The sequence below is a fragment of the Micromesistius poutassou genome (assembly GCF_964030765.1).
Source record: "Micromesistius poutassou genome assembly, chromosome: 22".
Classification (NCBI taxonomy): Eukaryota; Metazoa; Chordata; class Actinopteri; order Gadiformes; family Gadidae; genus Micromesistius; species Micromesistius poutassou.
Window position 1 is genome coordinate 373743 of NC_140292.1, and position 22949 is coordinate 396691.

Below are 22949 nucleotides of genomic sequence, written 5' to 3' on the forward strand. Positions count from 1 at the left end.
GCGCCGGCTGCATCCGAGGCAGAGCAGGTGCACGGTTTTGCAGTGATCACCGACGTCCGACGTCACCTCTCCGTCGTTCCCGTGATCAATACTTCATCAACGCTCACACGGAATACACAAGCTTTGATTCTCCTTACAACCTTGAAGTGTGATTCTCCGCCGGACCCCCCGCTGTGCTCGGCCCAGGCCTGAGGAGCCTCAGCCTCCCATTGGCTGCCGAGACAGACTTCACAGAGTGAACCGACGGAGAGGCCCGGCTCCTGTAGAGAGCGGTCGGTCGGGCCCCCTCCTCCCCCTCCTCCCCCTCCCCCCCTGCCCCCCCCCCCCCCCCCTTCATCTTAGCCCTGACCCACTGTAATGCTCTGAGCCCAGCGGGCTGCGCCAGACCTTCTTTTGTCCAGCGCGTCCCTGGAACATTCTGGAACTTGGCCACTTTATGATTTACAATTCTGGAACTTAGCCATTTTATTCTTTACAATTCACACTGTATACTTTACTTTCTTATAATTTATAATTCATACCGTCTATTTTGTTTGCTCTATTTGTTGTTGTTTGTTCCGTTTGTCTTGTCTCCTCCTTACTTTAGCGTTTTCCCTCAGCGTCTACTTTTGTTTGTATTAGTACTTTGTATTTTTATTGTATTCTATTTATTTTGATCCTGTGTTTTTCTACTGCGGCTGGGCTATTGCAACAAACTTCTCCTACAGAGTCTATTCGTAGTCTTGTTGTGACGAACGTGAGCAGTTTAAAAAAAAGATGAGAACAAAAAACGTCAGGCTTTTGTCAAACGCCGCTAACGTGCGTGGTACGACTCTTAGACTACTTCAGGAGAAGCGCTTCGTAGCGCTTATCTTTTTTTTGTATTCTTGAGAACCTACATCCGGTCGGCCCTTTTAAGTGTTCTGCATGGCGGGTCCCTTCCCTACATACATGATACAGGTTTCCCTCTTTTCCGATGCCAAGAGTTTTTCCATTTTTTCCCTGGCCAGCTGGTCAGGGGTCTCATGCTAGCGAGCGCGAGGGCCCCTAGCTCTCTTCCCACTTTCTCCCGCACCTGTTCCTGTTTGGCAAGGCGGTCTTGAGGATCCTGCGAGTCTGGAGAACAGCCATCTGCTCTCCAGAACTGCTGCGTTTTTTTCTTCTTTTTTTTTTACCCACAATCCCCAGAGCTCTTGCATGCATCCCCATTTATAACAAGCTCTGAGGCCCAGTGGCGACTGAAATCCAGTAAGGGCCGTAATGGATTGGCACGCTGGCTTATCTGAAATTGACTATAGCTAAAGGGAGTGTCTTTGTACTGTAGGGGGGGGGCCTGCGAGGACGACCACCGACAGGCCCGATCAAAGCAACGAGTGAATGCATGCATATAAGGGGACTGTTTACAATGACCTGCATCTGACATCCTGAAGTGTATTGATTCAAGCCATTGACCTTGTTTATTTGACATCATTTTTCCTGTTAACGGTGGAGCAAACATATTTGACTTATCTAAGTGACATACATATATATATATATATATAATATATATAAATAGAAAAAGGGTGACTGAGTTTAAGGGAGAGAGAGCGAGAGAGAGAGAAAGATGAAGAGAGAGACACATGCACACACACACACTCTCTAAATTGTCGTGGAAAACCACAAGTAAAAAGTTACTATGCGTATGTATATACTTTATGCAGTTAGTTACCACACGTACATCATCTGATTATTCAAAGTGCGAATATGGCTGTTATAAAACGTCCTGCTATGACTGACTGTAGTCATCACACAGCCACGGCTGTGACGCGATCATTCGACTACATATCCCATAGGCCCCCAGCCTGCCCGACGCAGTGCGCATGACCGAAGAGGCGGAGCGCCAGCGCGTAAAATCGCGGATATCCCGTTCTGTAAAATGGCGGCGTGACAGAGGCTTGTTTAAAATTTTAGTTTGAAACAACGTCGTCACAGTCTCCGCCAGGGGAGTGTCTGGACCTGCCTCACATTTAAGACACAATAACAGGAATTTAAAATTCCCGAAAGGGTATGTTTTTTTTTCACTTTCTTTTAATCCAAAAACAAATAACCGCTGCACCGCTTGACGCACGATAGCTTTAGGATGTTAGCGGCGTGTGTGCGTGTGTGTGAGAGTGTGTGTGTGTGTGTGTGTGTGTGTGAGTGGGCCAAGTTTTTTTTTTGGGAGGAGGAGGGGGGGCCTTTCACATAAGTATCGTTGAATTTCCCAGAAAATCACGTTATCTAACACACCGCCGGTAGTGTTCAGCGGACAGTGTCTGTCGACGCCCTGTCCGACCAGCAGCCGAACGCCGCTCCGCAGCGGAGACCTCCCGCGGCGTGTGCGTGTGTGTGTGTGTGTGTGCGGCGGTGACCCGGTTGCTAACCCGGCTAGCGGGTTAGCAGCGCGTTGCACGTTGTTGTCTTGTCGCCTCTATGACACCATTCAAGTCCTTGGAAACACACACACACACACACACTTACGTGGGGGGGTGACTAGACGCGCGTCATGGTGTTAATTTGACGGATCTTTTAAATGAAGGAGAGAACGCTTAGTTGGAAGTAACCTAACGAGCGGTGCCGAGGTTGTGTCTCGTGCGCATGCGCACACATGCGCCGCGGAGTCGGGCCAACGTGAACCTGAAAGGGTTGAGTTTGGCCTCGCCATGAGGGACAGATGCAGTGAAAGGGTTATACTGTGGCGCTTTCTTTTGCAACACAACATTTGATTTCCCCCCCTTCATGAGAAAACACCATGAACCCCATTGCTATGGGTTCTGCTGTGACTTTGTGTAGATGAGGCCTCCTGCACTGTGTGGAACATCAGTTATACTGTACGTCGACTTAACTTGTCTCATAAGTGCAGACTTGATAATCATATGATGTGGATAGGTAGTAATAGTATCGATATCAATGAAGTGTCACTTCCTCTACCTTGGGGATGCCTTCAGGTAGACTGAGAATCCAACCCAGTACATTTGTGCCCTGGCTAGTACTATAATATACTTCCCTAGATCTAAATTATGTATTTCAAAGGTTTGTTTATTTACACGTGGGCTCCCCTGTCATTGTGTAGTGAAGAAGGAAGTGGAACTACTAGGAAGTGTCATTTCCTAGTAGTAGGTAACTCGTCCAATGTAAACTTATGTTGAATTGGAAAGTTAACGGCATGCTTCACCACCTTGCTCCGCAGACCAGGTGTGATGGCCAAGCGAATCGCTGATAAGGAGTTGACCGACAGGAACTGGGATCAGGAGGAGGAAGGCGAGGAGGTGAGTGAACGCACCTGATGCGTCCTAATAATAAGGCGGCGCGAATCATCTCATTACTTGGTGTACATGCAATACAAACACTGACACTTTCATTGTAGAAGTGTACTTGTGTCATTTGTTCACATTTTTAAGTAACATTAGAGATGCTTTCCACATCTTGAGGAAAATGACTGTGGACTCCATTGTATTAGTTGTTTATGCATATTGATTTTATTAATTGCCTGGTTACCAAAGTATTTAGGTGTAGACAAAGATGTGTAGACTACTAGTCTCATGTACATGTTTAGCCTGCATCTAAATGCATCCATCCATCCATACTTTCTAGATAATATATGGATTGTATATAATAATGGGTTGTAGTGAATTCATTTCTTCCAAATTATAAAATGTAGGTTATGACTGCAATAACATACATACAAGTATAAGGGGTTGAAGAATATTGTTCATTACCTGCAACACTAGGAGCATTTAATCATCACCAGCAGCATTTAACCATCAGTAACAACCCTAGGAGCATTTAACCATCACTAGTAGCACCTGACCATCACTAGCATTGACCCATCACTAGCTGCACTGGGAGCATTTAACCATCACTAGTGGCATTATACCATCACCCCTAGGAGCATTTACCTAAGAGCAGCCACAGTGCAGGGCCTAATCACACACCTACCTACCTACCTACTGTCACAAACCGGGTCAGGTAGTGGCAAAATAAAGGGAGTCCACACATGAAATAAACAAAAACTAATTTATTAGTAACTCATTTTTACTGGTTAAAGTAAACATAAATAATTATACTTAAACAGAAGAAATTATACTTAAGTCCACATGGCGGGTGGAAGCCTGAGCCCAAAGCTCAGCCTAGAAGCAGCAAAGAGAGCCTGAACACATGGCTACCCAGCCCTTAAATCTCTGGATCCCTATACCCCCACAGGTGCGGCAAATTGGCCTGACGCCCTGTCTCACTCTCCACCCAGGGAAGTCCCACAACCAATAGGCAGAGAGAGGGGCAGGGCGTCACACTACCTACCTCTCTGTCTGTCTGGGGGTTCGAACCCAAGACCTTCTTGCTGTGAGGCAACTGTGCTAACCATTGGGTTGCTGTCAATGCTAGCTCTAATGTCTCTTGTGTCCAACAGGCGGGGACCTTTTCCATCGCCAGTGTTGATGTGCTGAAGAACCGACCAATCAAGAAGGCCAAGCGTAGGAATATCGGCGAGGTAACATCCTTCGTTCACATGTCACGTGTCATCTCAAGGGGATTATCCTTGGTATACTACTACATAGTATAGTATGCTAGTATACCAATATACTAAGGTCAGTCCCCTTGAGATGCAGAATCGAGTTCTTAAGACAAAACATGGAAGTTAACAGACCTTTACACGACATAAAACAATCTACATGTTAACGTCAAGGACATACACATAAAGGCTCTCCCATCGTCCCACACCACGCCTACTACATCTGTTATGTAAGTGTGGCATCTATCCACAAAAGGAAGGAGAAATGAAATGAAAGAACACACCAAATAACATGTCAGAGTACTGAGGCTACTTATAAACTAAAAGTGAAGGTATATACAGTCAAGAACAAGAAGATTTAAGGTGGTCAACAAAAAAGTCTTGAAGTCACGACCAGAACTAATCCATCTGAATGAATCCGGTCAATTAATCCAGTCTGATGGTGCTTTAAGCTTGGAACCACGTCTTCCAATTTCTAGGGACCGTATAAAAGGTTGTTGAGTGTGTCTAAGTGAATATGATGATCTACATGGAACTAAAAGCTGTTCTTTGTAAGTATAAGGGATAGTTAAGGTAGATGCATCTGAAAACAAAGAGCCACCTTTAGAAATGTCTCCCAGAGTTAAGTGGCAGCCAGTTGAGTTGAGTTCGTACATGAAAAAACAATGCGTGCAGTGAGGACTCCTCAGAAATCGACACACATTTTATGGGAAGCTATGGTTGAAGGATGATGTGTTTCAGGGGTGTTGTATAATATCACCACAATCAATATTGGGATATAAACGTTGTTGGGCAACTCGTTTTTTTTTTTTTGCAATTGAGTCATTCGTACATTATTTTATCCTCCCCAGCGAATTCAGATGCAACTAATTAATGGGAAGATTGAGGTTAGGGTCTTGCTCAAGGATGCCTACAGGTAGACTGAGAATCCAACCCAGTACAGTTTTACCCTAACTACTGCACTACCTGCCCTAGATCTTACTTGAATGAAATTCATGTTTGTTTTTTTACACAGTAGGAGATGAGCAAATCATTGTGTAGCAGACTAGCTAGCTTCCATTTGTAATGAATGTTAATGAGACCAGGTTTATATTAATATTTAAATAAGTGAGCTTTTTCATGATGAAGGACTTTAATTTTCAAACGTGACTGACTTTAAAATTCTGATCATCGATCTGAAGCATCAAAACGTAAGCGTATAATGTTAGCATAATGATGGAAATGATTATTTTAGGTGCATCGTAAATTCCCTTTCTTGAAGACCAAGGCTCTGAAAATAATCAATTAATTCTTGGCAGAATTAAATCCCTTTTTTTTCCCCAAAGAGTCAAACCACCACCCCCCCCGGGTGAGTCCTGAGTGGCAGTACTGACGTGCTGGTGTGTTCTCGTTGTTCCAGAGCGACAACCCCGGGGCATTCAAAGGCTTTAAGGGCTTCTCCCTGATGTCCTCGGGGTCCAGCGCCGGCCCCACCACCGGGTTCTCCGGCTTTGGGAACGGCGGCGCGGGCTTCAAGGGTCTGGCGGGGCTGTCCAATGGCAGCACGCCGTTCGGGGGCTTCTCGTCCCCAGCGACAACCGCCCCCGGTGAGTTTGCAGAGCGCTCTCTCTCTGTGTGTGTGTGTGTGTGTGTGTGTGTGTGTGTGTGTGTGTGTGTGTGTGTGTGTGTGTGTGTGTGTGTGTGTGTGTGTGTGTGTGTGTGTGTGTGTGTGTGTGTGTGTGTGTGTGTGTGTGTGTGTGCGCGCGTCAGCCACTTGGCTTTGCATTGTATCAAGTATAATGCCAGTTAATCTACAGAACAACATAATTGTTCAAAATAATATAGGCCGTTCGGTGGACAATTTTTGCGTGAAGGCGGAGCCGCGAGGCTGTGAGTGGCTCCTTGCTTCACGCGGGTGGTGGCACCTCCAGTGGGAGTTGATTGCCTAACGCTGACTGTGTTAATGCCCTGCTCCGGCGTGTGATCTGTGTGGGTGTGAGTGAGCACTCGGTGCGGTTTCCTGCGTTCTGTTACTCGTACAGGGCCAGGGCGAATTGAGGATGCAGGGGGTGTATATATATTTGGATCTTAAATCGGTTCACTTGCTGTTTTGTCTGTCGAGTGTTTGTTTTTGCTAGCACCTGTATTTAGACCAGAGGTCTGTCCATACTGGCGTTGCATATTGCTACATTAAGTATTCAAAATCCACCAAAAAAAAAAGCCTTTGTTGCGACAACGAATGTGTTACGCCCGGAGGGAATTTAAATTTCGGCAAATCTGGACAAACTGCATGTCCTTGCTGTACTAGTACCGTCACAGGGAAGGTAATTCATCACTATCTCTGCCCGGCTGCAGGAGGGACGGTGGGGGGGAAAGGCGTATCATTGAGTAACCTTTTGTCTGCGCGCTCGCCGTCCAGTGAAGATATGTAATCGAGTTGAAGAGCTGTGTGTGTGTGTGTGTGTGTGTGTGTGTGTGTGTGTGTGTGTGTGTGTGTGTGTGTGTGTGTGTGTGTGTGTGTGTGTGTGTGTGTGTGTGTGTGTGTGTGTGTGTGTGTGTGTGTGTGGTGCCATTTCATGACATTGTACCCGGAGGGCGCGTGGAGAGGAGCTGCAGCAGCACTTGCAGCCCGGGATCTCCTCCTAGCTGTCTCTGTGTGTGTGGGAGGAGGAGGAAAGGAGGTTGCGGGGGTGGGGTGTCCTGTTTTTTTTTTTTTTTTTCTCGGATGCAGACCCCTTTTAAGCAAACCCCTCCCCCAGTCCCCTGAAATGTGCGCTCTCTCTCTCTCTCTCTCTCTCTCTCTCTCTCCCCCCCCGGGGGTATATCTGGTCGAGAGGAACGCTGCCTGGCTAACGCTTCCTTGAATCTCCCTCCTCCTCCTCCTCCCACCTCCCCTCTGTTCCCTCTCAGGTTTAACATTCAACGGCCCCGCCTCCTCCTCCTCCTCCTCCTCCTCCTCCTCCTCCAGCGCCGGTGACATCACCACCAATGGCTCCGCCCCCAGCTCCACCACTCAGAGCCCCGGCGCTCTCGGCGGCGGCGGCATTAGCAGTGGCGGAGGCGGCAGCGTTGCCGTCGGTAACAACAAGGAGTACAGCCGGCAGCTGACGGCGCTCAACTGCTCCGTGCGCGACTGGATCGTCAAGCACGTCAACGGCAACCCGCTGTGCGACCTCAACCCCATCTTCCGGGACTACGAGCAGCACCTGGCCAGCATCGAGAGGAAGTACGGTGCCACAGCAGCAGCAGCAGCAGCAGCAGCTGCCGCGGCCACCACCGCCACCACCACCACCACCGCCGCCGACGGGGGTTCCCATGGCAACGCGCCAGGAGGAGAGAAGCAGGCAGGGGGTGCACTGCCAGCCTCCACTTCTTCTTCTTCTTCTTCCTCCTCCTCCTCGGCCACGTTGTCATCGTCGTCGTCGTTGTCAGTGGCAACGGCGGCGACGGCGGCCGTGCCCTCCTTCTCCTCGCCCGCGGCCGGCGCCCCGGTGAAGACGCCGGCGTCTTTGTTCTCCTTCGGCAGGGACGCCGCGGACAAGAGCGGCGGCAGCGGCGGCAGCCCGGCCGGCGCGGCGCCCATCCCCGCCGGCGTGACGTTTAACTTCGGCCAGAAGCTGGACAGCGCGGCCCTGGGGCCGTTGGCGTTGGGTGGTGGCGGCGGCGCCGGTGCCCCCCCCAGCTTCTCCTTCTCCTCCGCCCCGGGCCAGGGCGCCCTGTTCGGCGGGGCGGGCTCCACCACGTCGGCTGCACCCTTCTCGTTCGGCGGGGTTAAGGCAGAGGCTGCCCAGCCCACCACCACAGGTACAGCAGCGGCAGTGGCAGTGACAGTGGCAGCGTGCTCCCTGGACTGGGTTAACCTCGCTCTGCCTGTGGTTATGTTGGGGGGGGGGGGGGGGGGGCAGGGTGGGGGGGGGGGGGAGCGTTTAAAAGGGGAGAGCACAGCACAGAGCGAGGGCTGTTGTAGCTCTACGTTCCCTCTGTGGGATCTCTGGGTTCCAGGATGTTTTTATAGACGATGGGGAGCCTCTGATGTGGTTTAATAGGATTACTCGGTTTGAAATTGTAAATATCAGTGATGGATCCTATAGAAATGTGACTTCAAAAGCCTAACAATCTGGGCTTATTTTGGGTCAACTATTGAGAGTGGATGCTCTTTTTTTTTTTTTTTTTTTAGTTCTGACGGCAGCGTTATTAACAGGACATGTAACCCCGCCGTGCGTCTGTCATCACCGCCCCTCCCCGGGGGCGATTAATCACTAGAGTTCATCACGTAATGCATGGCAGCGCAGGGTCCCGGCAGACGTGTGAGCGGCCGCTGCTGTTTTGTCTCCTTCCTGCAGATGAGAACGGCGAGGAGGAGTCGGACGAGCCCCCCAAAGTGGAGGTCCGGGAGATCAAGGAGAAGGACGCCTTCTACTCCCAGAGGTAGGCGTCTCCTGTCCGCGCGCCGGGAACGCGTCCCGGTGTCTGTCTGGGGAAAACGTTAAGACAGACAGACGGACGGACCATAGGCGGGTGTCATACAAACATATGTGTCTGTGTGTGTATGGGAATCTGGACTGTGGTGACAGCGTGAGCTTGTGATTTTTAGGGTAGCGTTGGGGTCACATCCGTTGGTGTGATGGAGCCGTGCAGAAGAGGCTTCTTGTTGTTGTTGTTCCAAGTCCACGTATTGAAGCGGTGTCATGGGCGCCTGCACAGGGATGGGGTCACCCTGTGCTGTCTTTACTGGGCTCACGTAGCCTGGCCAGCGCCAGACCAAGCTCCCATCGTAGATCATGCACGTTGGTCTGGGGAGGCTGCTGTCATGTTCTTCAGCACAAGAGGCGTGATCAACAGGCCATCAGTTCAAACGACTGATGTACGCTATTGGCCGCCTGCCGTCGCTTCCCTGTCGTCATTGTGTTAAACCGGCCAATGGCGCGCCAGGGGGGGAAAAGCCAGCTTGGTTGATTGGCTCCCCGCAAAAGCGTATCGGAAGCAGAAAGAAATGTATTGCTCCTCTCCAGACCCTTCTGCAGGGCGAGCTCAAACCGCTGGCAGAACGGGCTGGGGGGGGGTACCCAGTCTAGGGGTCATGCTCTCTGGAGCAGCAGTGACCTCTTGGATTGGCTTTAGTACTCGTCGTAAACGAGGCCGGGCCTCATTGGTCGACCAATCAGGTTTGTGTCGTCATGGGGGCGAACCCCCCCGAGGTGCTGCTCATAGCACTCGTCATAAGTCTGGGCACACTGTGGGCCAATGTGTGTCGATTCACCAGGTCTGTGTTCCAAACCGTCCCCTATCACGGATATAGTGCACTATATATGGCGCTCGCCATTTTGTAGTGGTGTTCGAATTCTCAGTGGTTAGTTTCATTCACTATATAGTGGACAATAAAATACTTCAAAATTTGAGTGAACATACGACGTTCCCTACATGTTAACTCCCGTATACCACAAGGCAATGCGGTCGTGTATTTATTTACTGACGCAAATGACGTTTAGAGATGTTCAGCGTAGTGTCCGAATTCTCGTTTGTTCGTTCCCTATGTAGTTCACTAGATCATAAACAATACAGGGACTCACTCCCTTACAGGGACGTGAGTGAGTGGATAGGGAACGATTTCGAACACGGCTCATGTGTGTTGATTCACCAGGTCTGTGGTGTGTGTGTGTGTGTGTGTTAAGGGAGCAGATCAGGGATTAGTGTAGTGACCAAACACCTGTGTGTTACATTTACATTCAGGGAGATTAGCAGACGCTTTTATCCAAAGCGACTTAACAAGTGCACTACAACTCACGAGTGAATTTGTCAGTAGAGCGAGAAACCACATTATATCGCCGTCTGTTGATGTGTGTGGCCGTTGAGGAACCAAGCCTAAGAATTGCACACACTTTTGTACATAATTCTGATTGTACAGTAAGGATGTTCCTAGAAATTAGTGAGCTTTGAGAACCCTCCGGTCTCCCCCGCGCACACGTGATCAGGCTGTGCTCCGGCGTCTGAGGAGGCCCTGTGGACGATCTAACGCTGAACCCTCCGCAGGTGTAAGCTGTTCTACAAGAAGGACGCCGAGTTCAAGGAGAAGGGCGTGGGCACGCTCCACCTGAAGCCCACAGCAGAGGGACGCACCCAGCTGGTCATCCGCGCAGACACAAACCTGGGTGAGTTTTCTCTCTCTCCCTCTTCCTCTCTCTCTGTCTCTGTCTCTCTCTGTGTCGCTCTGTCTCTGTGTGTGTCTCTGTCTCTGTGTGTCTCTGTCTCTGTGTGTCTCTGTCTCTGTGTGTCTCTCTAGTTGTGTCTCTCTGTCTCTGTGTGTGTGTGTGTGTGTGTGTGTGTGTGTGTGTGTGTGTGTGTGTGTGTGTGTGTGTGTGTGTGTGTGTGTGTGTGTGTGTGTGTGTGTGTGTGTGTGTGTGTGTGTGTGTGTGTGTGTGTGATTATCAAGGCAGCCTAACGTGAGTGATGTGAACGTTGCATGTTAGTTATGTAACGTGGTCCTGGTCATCAGAAAGGAACCATTGGGTGGCTGGGCTATATACATGATGATGGGGGAAGCTGAGGTGATGAGTAATGCATGGATCTTCTGTCAGCCTGTATGTCTGTCCTGGCTATACAAGGCCTTGAATTGGACTGGGAAGAACTCTGATAGAAATCCAATAGAATTAAATATTAGAAGAAAGTGAGGATCTTAAATGTGGTGTTAAAATGGCCCAGATTTTAGTTTCTTACAGGGAGTATAATTGAGCAATTTAATACCACAGCAGACCTGTAGCTCGTTATATTTTGCCGGGTGGTGTGATTTGGTGTAATTTTAATATTCCAACAGTACTAAGGCAACCATTTTCTACTCTACTATTTTTTGGTTAATTTATCCAAGGCGTTCTTTAACGATGGAATTTAATGGGCAAGAAAGTTCAGATTTGCTGACGGCGCACTGAATCGAATCGGGGGGCGGGGCTTGGCTCTGATTGGACGGTGCCGAGGTCCAACAAGGTCGCAGGACCCACAGGCCACAAATAGACAGACTGGATCCAATCAGTGCCCGGGGGCCCCTGAGCAAGCAGGGCGGCCTGGCATGGCTGTTAACACGGTGGACCGCACCCCTCTTATTTCGGTCTGGCCATGTGGTCTTATGACCACATCCAGCCGATTGGCCAGTTCAGTGGCTGTGTCGTCCGGTATACGTTCTCATTGGTTACCAGGTAACAGAGCCCGCCCACCAGCCAATGGTGGGCCGATCGATTGGACTATTTTTGGTGTAAATGCAGGGTGTTAAGTATTAAAACCACTAGTTAGACATTCAATTCAGAGGTCATTTACCAATGTGTGTCTGTCTGTCTGTCTGTCTGTCTGTCTGCGGGCGGGCCTTGAGGAGCTGATCCCGTTGGGGGGGGGGGGGGGGGGCTGAGATGTATTAACAGCTGGTCGTACATCATCTTCAGGCCGGGCCACCGCTCGCTCCTTAAACGACTCTCTGAGCGCACTAAAGGAGACGAGTCTCTAGCATAGGAGAGGCTGGTCTGTCTGTCTGTCATAGAAGAGGCTACTCTGTCTGTCTGTCTGTCTGTCTGTCTGTCATAGGAGAGGCTGGTCTGTCTGTCTGTCTGTCTGTCTGTCTGTCTGTCGTAGGAGAGGCTGGTCTGTCTGTCTGTCATAGAAGAGGCTACTCTGTCTGTCTGTCTGTCATAGGAGAGGCTGGTCTGTCTGTCTGTCGTAGGAGAGGCTACCCTGTCTGTCTGTCTGTCTGTCATAGGAGAGGCTGGTCTGTCTGTCTGTCTGTCTGTCATAGAAGAGGCTACCCTGTCTGTCTGTCTGTCTGTCGTAGGAGAGGCTGGTCTGTCTGTCGTAGGAGAGGCTGGTCTGTCTGTCGTCTGTCTGTCTGTCTGTCTGTCTGTCATAGAAGAGGCTACTCTGTCTGTCTGTCTGTCGTAGGAGAGGCTGGTCTGTCTGTCGTAGGAGAGGCTGGTCTGTCTGTCTGTCTGTCTGTCTGTCTGTCGTAGGAGAGGCTGGTCTGTCTGTCGTCTGTCTGTCTGTCTGTCTGTCTGTCATAGAAGAGGCTACTCTGTCTGTCTGTCTGTCGTAGGAGAGGCTGGTCTGTCTGTCGTAGGAGAGGCTACCCTGTCTGTCTGTCTGTCTGTCATAGGAGAGGCTGGTCTGTCTGTCTGTCTGTCTGTCATAGAAGAGGCTACCCTGTCTGTCTGTCTGTCTGTCTGTCATAGGAGAGGCTGGTCTGTCTGTCTGTCGTAGGAGAGGCTGGTCTGTCTGTCTGTCTGTCTGTCATAGGAGAGGCTGGTCTGTCTGTCGTAGGAGAGGCTGGTCTGTCTGTCTGTCTGTCTGTCTGTCGTAGGAGAGGCTGGTCTGTCTGTCTGTCGTAGGAGAGGCTGGTCTGTCTGTCTGTCTGTCTGTCTGTCTGTCTGTCTGTCGTAGGAGAGGCTGGTCTGTCTGTCTGTCTGTCATAGGAGAGGCTGGTCTGTCTGTCTGTCTGTCTGTCTGTCTGTCGTAGGAGAGGCTGGTCTGTCTGTCTGTCTGTCGTAGGAGAGGCTGGTCTGTCTGTCTGTCTGTCTGTCTGTTGTAGGAGAGGCTGGTCTGTCTGTCTGTCTGTCTGTCTGTCTGTCGTAGGAGAGGCTGGTCTGTCTGTCGTAGGAGAGGCTGGTCTGTCTGTCTGTCTGTCATAGGAGAGGCTTGTCTGTCGTAGGAGAGACTTGTCTGTCTGACGTAGGAGAGGCTTGTCTGTCTATCGTAGGAGAGGCTTGTCTGTCTGTCTGTCTGTCGTAGGAGAGGCTTGTCTGTCTGTCGTAGGAGAGGCTTGTCTGTCTGTCGTAGGAGAGGCTTGTCTGTCTGTCGTAGGAGAGGCTTCCTATAGCTCAACGAGTCTATCTTATCTTTTATTTACATAGTTTCCATAATTAATTTGTCATTATTTACACAACTTTGATTTTTCTGGATTTTTTTTTTTGGGTGACTTCTTTGTCAAAAATCCCTCTTCTATGTTTCTTCCTCTTCTTCTATGCTTCTAACACTGGGAAATCATGAGGATTGGGATTTACTGACCTCAAGCTTTATATTGAATGAATTAAAATTAAATTGAATGAATTAAAATTAAAAAGCTGGATGATAAAAAGGCAAGGGGTTTTGATTCACAGTAGTGGAGGATGGGTGGGGGTAGTGGTCGTTTGGGCCAGGAGGGGGGGATGGGTGGACCAGAGACACAGAAACCTTTTGCAGGCTTTGATGCGTTTTTTCATGGAATAGGTCTTAACATGGCGCTGGTTGCCCTCTAGTGGCCGCCGGGTGGTACTGCAGCTAGCTATTTTTTTTTTTCTTTCCGATTCCTGAACTTGAGTATGGGCCGATACCGGGTATATACTGATACAGCATCTAGCATTGTGACCACTAATAGCACTTCATCTTATTGAAGGGTTCTCTTACGATGACGGACAATGTAGTCGGTTCACTTACTGTATACCATTTTTCTCCAGAACTACTGTGTATTATTTACATTTCTAATCTATTATTAGAAGACATTTGTATTCTTGTAGTTTAAGCGCGAGCATCCACGTTTTTTCCTGACTTGTTGCCTCGATCGTCGGTCACGCAGGTCGGAGACAACACGCTTCCCATTCCGACGTCACACTCAACGATGACTTGCATCCAAAATTCTGCTGCTTGAGTCTAGGCCTGGGCAATAAATCAATAAATGATCGTATCGTGATAGACTTTTGATCCATATCAATATAAAACATGTTCAATATATATCGGTAAGAGACTGCACCACCGAATCTAGCAGCTGGGTTTGTGACACAAACACGGTTCCATACTTATCTGACAATATTTGAGCGTTTTTCATTGTTGTGTCGACATTGGAGTATTTATCAATGAAGAACAGTGGACGGTCATATGAAGTGTTAAACAGAAGTGTTTAAATCTACCATGGTAGTTCCTAGTCTTTATAGGTCATTAGAATTGATCAATAGTCATCGATATCGATCAATACGATCAAGTCATATCGTGATACGTCTTTCTGCCATATCGCCCCGGCCTACTTGAGTCCCTTTTTTATTTTTATTTTTTTTCTAACCACGCGTGTGTCCGTGTGTCCGTCTCCAGGCAACATCCTGCTCAACATCGTGCTGGCGCCGTCCATGCCCAGCTCCCGCATGGGCAAGAACAACGTGGTGCTGGCGTGTGTGCCCAACCCGCCGGTGGACCCCAAGAGCCCCGCCGGGCCGGTGCCCATGCTGATCCGCGTCAAGACCACGGAGGACGCCGACGCCCTCTACAAGATCCTGGAGGAGAAGAAGGCCTGAAGACCCACCCCCGACCCCCCCCTGTCTCCTCGCCTCACCTCGGCTCCCCCCTCCTCCTCCCCTCCTCCCCTCCTCTCGGTACCCACATCCACCCACCTCCGTCACAACCCAGACAAAGCTCACGTCTCTCACTCACACACACACACACACACACACACACACACACACACACACACACACACACACACACACACACACACACACACACACACACACACACACACACACACACACACACACAGAGAGAGAGAGTCCGCCCTGCTTCTGTCATCGCTTGCTCAAGGGGACTCGGGCAGAATTGAGCTGCCGGTCTTCGTTCTCGTCGTCGAGATCGCGGGGTCGGGGTCGGCTAAACCGGGGACGAGTGTGACTACCTATTTTGGTCCCGACATCCACACAGGCGCACACACACGGCACACACACAGGCACGCACATGCAGAGCTCTCTCAAACGGTCCGACACTATTACCCCCCCCCCCCCCCCCCGCGCCCGCCCTCTCTCCCCTCCTCCCCCACACGGTTTCTTATTCGCCACCAATCGGTTCTTTAACTGTGAAAGTGAAAGCAGAATCATCCCCACTCGTCCGGCAGAAAAAGGAGTGGATTTACATTGTTTAGTTTTTAGTTCCCGTCTCCCATCGGGGACAAGGGATCCATCCCGCGTTGCTCCCCGTCGGCATTCCGTCTGGTCTCCACATCCATGCTGCTGTTTTTATTTGTAACGAGGAACCACGGGCTGACGATCCCCCTTTTTTGTTTTTAAAACGATGCCGGTTGTTAGTTATTTTTTATTTGTAGACAGTTGGTGGAATCTGAGCATGTTTGAACTTTGATGTTTTATACTTGCAATGATCTTCTTTTTTTTTTTGTTGTCTTAACGGCGTTTCTCTTTAATGACGTGTGTGTGTGTGTGTGTGTGTGTGTGTGTGTGTGTGTGTGTGTGTGTGTGTGTGTGTGTGTGTGTGTGTGTGTGTGTGTGTGTGTGTGTGTGTGTGTGTGTGTGTCAATCAGCGTTACAGGGTGGGTGAAACTGTAATCTCCAAATAATGCTCGGCCAGTTTGGTTTTACAATTTTTGTAACAAATAAAATTGCAGGAAATTGATTCTTCTTCCCTCAAGCGGTTAACTGGAGTCTGAGGTTTTTAGAGTTTATTATAGCTGGATCTGTGCCTCACGGGTCCAGAACGTTCAGGCCGTGGCGCTATTTATTTGTGTGTGTGTGTGTGTGTGTGTGTGTGTGTGTGTGTGTGTGTGTGTGTGTGTGTGTGTGTGTGATAAGGGACATGATGATGAGCGAACGCCTCGTTGTGGTTGGTTGTTTCCATGCGTCTCTATTCGACATTGGTTGATTTTATTTTTTTTTGTTTCGTTTTCCAAGTGTCCCTTATGTGACGTAAGATGGTGGCCTTGTATGGGAGGCATGTTGTCATTGGCTTGTAAGTCATTTATTAAAGGAAAAAACCACCAATCACGTGTGCCCTGTCACTTGAACCCCATGCCATCCCCGCAGAGAACTTTTTAAATATTGTCGATACAGGATTCTTTATGTTTGGTCTTTGAGCGTTAACACTGCGTCTCGTTGAACATTTAAGTTGTGTTATTCTTAGTGAGACATTTTCGTCTTCATAGAAATCCAAACAGTATTTGTATAGAACAGTTTGTTTTGTCTCCTTCTGTAAAGTCAAATATTATGCCGCATAAGATGCATTATTTGTCTGGAGTGTATAAAGGATAATACATAATTTACAGGCCGAAAAGGATTTAAACGATGCGTATATTGAATGTACATTTATTGTACCATAGCAGTCAGAATTGCAGCAGATCATTCTGGAAGTTATATTTGGTAAAATTGGCCGTTTCGCTGAACCGGTGAAAACGTCTTCCAATTCTGCCTTGGCAAATAACATAACAATAGAAAATAAAACAAAATGCGATGGATAAGGACAAATAAATTCAGGGTTATAAATATCAAAACAAACATGACACTTTTCTGGTCAAATGTATTTGAATAAATAAGAACATCAAAATGTACATAACATTTTGGAAATAATGCAACTTCAGTATGACCTTTTACATGACGATTACTTAAAGGTTAAGTGTTAGTAATCAACAAAAACTTGGTAATCAACTCAAAGGTTGTCAGAGCCCTAAAACAACCAACAAATGATTTTCTAAAAGCATTTAATTTTTCTACAGTGCAAAACTAAACTTGCCTCTATAAACATCAAGTGGCTGTTAACGCAGTCTTTGATTCACAACCAAAGTGAGTACATTCATCCTTTTTAAAACAAACGATACACCATCGTATAACACTGAAGGTATCAAAGACAAAAAATCCTTCACAACAACCATTCGCACAGAAGGTAGTTACGGTTTGTGACGTTGACGCAACCCAATGACTACGCAGACGCGTCGAAGCAGTCGCGAGTCCTGTGTTGTTTCTGCGTTGTTTACGATAGCAGACCAATCACAGCCCTTGCTGCTGCGTCGCCTCGACACAAGGGATACAATTTTTGGGAGGCGCACGTCAGGCCCTCGAGGTGGACGCAAGGAGGGTCCTCAAGGACGTAAGGGGGCTGTAACCCCCTTGCGTTGCGTCAACGTCCAACCATAACTAAGCCTTAACATGGGAAAGGTACCGTCTGTGTGTATAAACAATGGAGACAATGAACACTGCTTCGGGATTTGTTATCGGAGGTCTATTGGTCAACGTTCACTCCCACCGTTTAAAACATCAGAACTGAGACGAGGTAATGGATGAACCTGCAGTGTTTTACGCCTGGTCGCACACCCTCTGAAAGCCTTCAGTGTGGTGACACGTTTGTTTGACTATTACTAATTAAAAAGGTGACAGATTATACCACCAGGTGTGCGTGATCATCAATCTGTCATACATCTAGGTGGACACGCCCACTTGTGATGTCAGAAGAAGAGGCAGATTTTCCAAACGGCTTGTAGCGGCTAATCACACTCCCACCTGGTGGCGTAATGTCAACAGCACGAGTAGTAACTGGTCTTTCTTGAGCAGTGGCCGCTGAAAGTGTTCCATTTTAAAATGAGACTGAGGAGCAGCAGTAGTTACAGACCAGCAAATGATACGATGAAGCATTTTTATAGATCGGGGTAAAGAGAAAATACATATTAAATACAGTAGTCCGATTTTTAAGGCTTTCGGGACCTAAGACTGTTGGATTCCCTTCAGAGAGTCCTGCCCTGAACATGTTGACCTGGGCTACGACAAGGACGCATTTAGCTGTGGTGTAAAAACGTAACGGCAAGCTTGAACCTCTTCCAGAAGCCATCTTCTGGCTCTGCGATGTCCATCTTGAGCTCGTAATTCTTTATCGTGTGGATAATCACTGAATGGGACATTTCTGATTGGCTGAAATTCACCCTGCAAGCCGCATTTGAGCCAATGAGGAACAGGAATGGCATACCCCATGTTAAATGGTCACCAGGTTTGTCGCTGTTTGGTGACTGCGTTCATTTGTCGTCTAACTGAAATTTGTCTCTTCCAAATTGTCTGCAGTCGTTCCATAATAGGTTCTGCTCTACCTGTTTGGCTGAGTGAAGCTAAGCAATGTGAGGACAATATTTATTACATTTTAAGCTTGGTTAAAAAAAAAAAATACAAAACCGTGTAGAAAAGGTTTGTAACATTTCACGATGACTGAAATAAAAACGGATTATTGACGTGAACTGCACCTCATTTCTGAAAATCATTTTCAGAAATACCAAAATAACACATGTGAATGTGGTTCAACACACGTGGATGACTAACGTGAGGTGTGGTAAACGGAGCTAGAACTAAACGCACAAACGCAGTGCTCTGGAAGAAACAGACAGAAGTCCTTCAACACACAAAATCCCTTTTATCACACGGCGAAGCAGTCGACGACAAATACAAAACTAACATACGAAAGGAAACGAGCGGAAAGTATCCGAAAAGCAAGGGGAAACCTTTTCCTTAAAAAGGCTCGGTGATAAATCAACAAGCAGCGCCAGATATATACAAAGAGAGGACGAGACATTCATTAAAGTTTAAACGATCCCTTCCCGGTCACACCCCCATCCCGGTGACTCATCTCGCGGTGGCAGTGATGCGATCGCACCGAGGACCAACCGACACGCGTCCGCATCGGACAAAAAAAATAAATAAAAGCCGAACTCCCCCGTTTTCCTCGACCACGCTGGACTGTTCTGAAGGAAGAGGCACTTCATGGGAGGCTGGTTTTGTGTCATCTGGTTTTTTTTTGTTTTTTTTAAACGAGTCCTCTCCTTTGTTAGTCTGTGTTTGAGCCGGTAGAAGTGGGGGCGTCGTCGGGGGTCCTCTGTGCTGTGCCACTAGGTGGTGCTGTTGGAGAGGAGCGGGGCCCTGATGCAGGTAGGCACTTGGTAGGTCCCTGGGCGGGGCTCTGCTATGTCATCAGGATGGGCTTCTGTCTCACCTCCAAGATGTCTGAATGGACACAATGATGATAATAATAATAATACACATGAATAATTATAAAAACGCGTTAATAATAACAACCTTTTAATTACATACCATAATGCTTTTTTAAAAAAGCAGCGAATCGAGACATTGGTAGTAAATCAATTGCTCAGAATAAACGTTGCAAACTTAAAATATTCACTGACTATTTCAACCCATAAATGTAAAACTAAATGAAATTGTAGTAAGTTTAACTTTCTGTGGTCAATTCAATGAAACGTTGAGTACAGCGATGCTATGCTGTTAGCGATGCTATGTTAATAGCGATGCTATGCTAATAACAATGCTATGCTAATAACGATGCTATGCTAATAACAATGCTATGCTAATAACGATGCCATGTTAACAGCGATGCCACGCTACTAACGATGCTATGCTAACAGCGATGCTATGCTAGTAACGCTGCTATGCTAGTAACAATGCTATGCTAACAGCGATGCTATGCTAACAGCGATGCTATGCTAACAGCGACGGTGAGACTCCATCCCTGTCAGGGGAGGGAGCATCCTGTACGTTTACACAGACCCCCGGATCCACCGTGACCCTGTGTTGACCCTTGACCCTTGACCCGTGACCGCTGACCTGTGGTGATGCGGTGGATGGGCAGGGTCACGTAGGTGAGGTGGGAGTACAGCAGGAAGTAGTCCTCGGTGCGGTTCAGCTTCAGCCAGGAGCCCACCAGCGAGCGGCCCGTCCCGGACAGCGAGCGCGACCGCAGGTTGGTGGCGTTGTGGAGGTCGTCTGGGGGTCATGGGGGGGTCAGGGGGGTCAGGGGGGGTCAACACATGAGAGCATGGCGTTACACTGTGAGGTAATGAACGTGACATTGACCTCACCAGCAACGGGGCACCGAGCATTCAGCCGCACTGCTGCCCGTCTCTGAATTCATTATCAGCCCAAGTCATTATCAGCCCAGCTCAGAAACATAATCACGACTCAAAACACATCTGTTTAAAACCACCATCGATTTGTATCTGTTACATCTGATGACAATTGCTTTGTCTCTTACTATTGTTCTGCTTTATCTTATTTTTTATTTTTTACTATTATCTTCTACTATTTATCTGTGATCCATTACATATGCCTAGTAGGTGGATGAGATGGATCACGGGGGGGGGGGGGGTGGGGGGAGGGTTTCCGGCCAGCTGGTCTGTCCAAAAAAGTGAATATGCGAATATAATGTCCCAACTGCTAGTCCAATTAGTCTCATTTACACAACGAGACCTTGACAGTGGACCTTGACACTCAAATATACAGTGGGCCAAAATTAAAATCTTGGACAAAGCCGCGGGCCAATTACATTACATTAATTGGGGACATTGCATTATAACAGAATTGTTGACGGACAAGGGGGGGGGGGGGGGGTACGGAATTACGGGCTGGCGGAGTTGTTGCGGGGGCGGGGGGGGGGGGGGGGGGGGGGGGATTAGGCCCGCGGGCCTTGACTTTGACAGCTATGGAATAGAGTGTTTAGAGGCATGTTGTCGTTTTTGACCACTAGATGGCGTGCTTTAACCCCTGGTCTACGACTGCACAGTTTCCCTCCTCTCTGCTAGTAGTGGACGAGGAGTGTTTGTTATCCCATCACTCACTGTGTGAAGTGCCTTACAGCGTCATAGAATATATTCATTATTTTACACAGTAAAGCCGTAGGCCATATTTAATACTACCAACTGATAACAACACAACGCAAATCACCCCTGATATGTAAATAGTAAACGGACCGCATTTATACCGCGCTTTTCTAACCAGTGGCCACTCAAAGCACTTCACAATACTGCCTCACATTCACCCGTTCATACACACATTCACACACCGACGGCGGAGTCCGCCACGCAGGGCGACAGCCAGCGGGTCGGCCAGCGGGTAGCGGCGGCCCTGGGCGCGCGTTAACTCGGCCACACGCGGAAACCCGGGTAAAGCGGGGCCAGAAAGCTAAATGTATTATCAGTCAGCCTGACCATGTCCTCCGTGAGGAGTTCACACTAATGCCCTCAGGGAGGCGCTGTTATTCAATCAGACCAAGAACAATGAGGTACTCCCACTCTTTTATCCCTGCAGCCGTCAGGTTGCTAAATGATAAAGGTTAGGAGTAGGTGGAGAGCACACCAGGGTTTTCAAGTGCAGGGTGGTTGTTTACTGACAGACTGAAATGAATTGTGAGTTGAATGTGTGTGTTGGGACTGCTGTTGATATGTCTTTTTGTTTGTGTCTACCTCTTATGCTGTTTATAGTATTTATTAAGTAATTTATTATGTGAGACTGGTAACTGCGAACTGAATTGCCCATTTTGGGATAAATAAAGTTTTTCTAATCTAATCTAATTTAAGCGGGCGGGGCTGGGGGCGGGGCGGGGGCGCGGGGCGGGGCGGGGTGGTGGCGGGGTGGGGGGCGGGGCGGGGCCATGGGGCGGTACCTTCGTCGTCGTCCTCCCTGAAGAACTCCTCGCTGTCGTTGGCCGAGTGGGACTTCTTCATCTCGGCGATGCGGTTGCGGGGCGCCTTGCGTCGCAGCGACGGCGAGAAGAAGGACGGCCGGCTGCGCTCGGGCGTGGGCGGCGTGCTGAACGACGTCACCTGCAGGGGGCAGGGGGGGGGGGGGGGGGGGGGGGGTGGGGGGAGGGGGCGGCCACAAGGGGGCGCAAAGGGGCCGTGTTTTAGAGAGCGGTCGTTTCACAGGCGAGGGCGATGGTAAGTATGACGCCAATGCGGGAGGACTTAAAGGGACTTTTCAGTTGTTGCCGTCCGTTCCATTTGCCCGCACAGAACTGGGGGGAAAAAGGGGGCGTTCATCTCCTGGGCTCCTTCTACACGGAGCACGCTGCAAGAAGACCGGAAAATAACGGAACCGATTTCTTTGAATGCTTTTAAATCCCGGCTGAGAGCACTTGAGAGACGACCTCCTTTACCTGTAACTGTTTTTTTTATTTTTATAATTTGAATCGCTGTCTGTATGTTGTAACTGTAACTGTAACTTTTGCTGCCTTCTTGGCCGGGGCTCCCTTGAAAAAGAGGTTTTTAATATCAATGGGACTTTCCCGGTTAAATAAAAAGGTAAAAAAATAAATAAATAAGGGCCTATTTTAGCACCAGGTGGGATGGGCCGTTACGAGCCGTGCTTTAGTGACATCACAAGTGGGTGTGGCCACCTCAAGGTCAGCCTACCCAGTAAACTGTAGCGTGTGTGTGTTGCTGATCTACCCGGCGTACATCGTCTCTAGATGTACGCCGGATAGATCAGTCCACCGGCCTAAGCAGTAGACTATGCGGTGGAGATGCGACTGTGTACGCACACGCAATATTATGGACACACATACATCCTTAGTTACCGCGCACGCACGCACACGCACACGCACACACACACACACACACACAGACAGACAGACAGACAGACAGACAGACACACAGACAGACACACAGATGTATAATTCAGTCCCGCCCGGTGGTGAATAATGGAGGAGGGCGTGGCTCTCCCTGCCCTGTGCGCTCCGCCGCGGCCTGGCCCACTTTGTGTTTGTATAGACCCCGCCTCCTCCTCCTCCTCCTCCTCCTCCTCCTCCTCCTCCTCCTCCTCCTCCTCTCGCAGACGCCGCCCACACAACGCGAGCAGCAGCCTGCTAGCGGCTAACGCTACGACCGCCGCGGACGAGGAACAATATGGCGGATTATGTTTTTTTTTAA

General features: G+C 48.8%; 2 protein-coding genes across 2 annotated transcripts in view; one reads left to right on the forward strand and one right to left on the reverse strand.

Annotated features, from left to right (window-relative positions):
* Nucleotides 1-1888: 1888 nt before the first annotated feature.
* On the forward strand, nt 1889-16236 carry nup50 (nucleoporin 50). The gene is made up of 8 exons (XM_084486243.1): nt 1889-2023; nt 3188-3266; nt 4406-4486; nt 5907-6093; nt 7397-8290; nt 8830-8914; nt 10517-10635; nt 14579-16236. Exons 2-8 carry the CDS (start codon nt 3198-3200, stop codon nt 14776-14778), a joined length of 1635 nt encoding a protein of 544 aa, XP_084342369.1. The 5' UTR covers nt 1889-2023; nt 3188-3197; the 3' UTR covers nt 14779-16236.
* A 421-nt stretch (nt 16237-16657) lies between these two features.
* Nucleotides 16658-22949, reverse strand: part of kiaa0930 — a 26298-nt gene continuing 20006 nt past the window's right edge. Inside the window, exons 8-10 of the mRNA XM_084486494.1 lie at nt 21686-21845; nt 19852-20010; nt 16658-19236 (exon numbers count right to left, since the gene is read on the reverse strand). Of these exons, the coding sequence (XP_084342620.1) occupies nt 19196-19236; nt 19852-20010; nt 21686-21845 (360 nt within the window). The 3' untranslated portion in view covers nt 16658-19195. The remainder of the gene's footprint in view (nt 19237-19851; nt 20011-21685; nt 21846-22949) is intronic.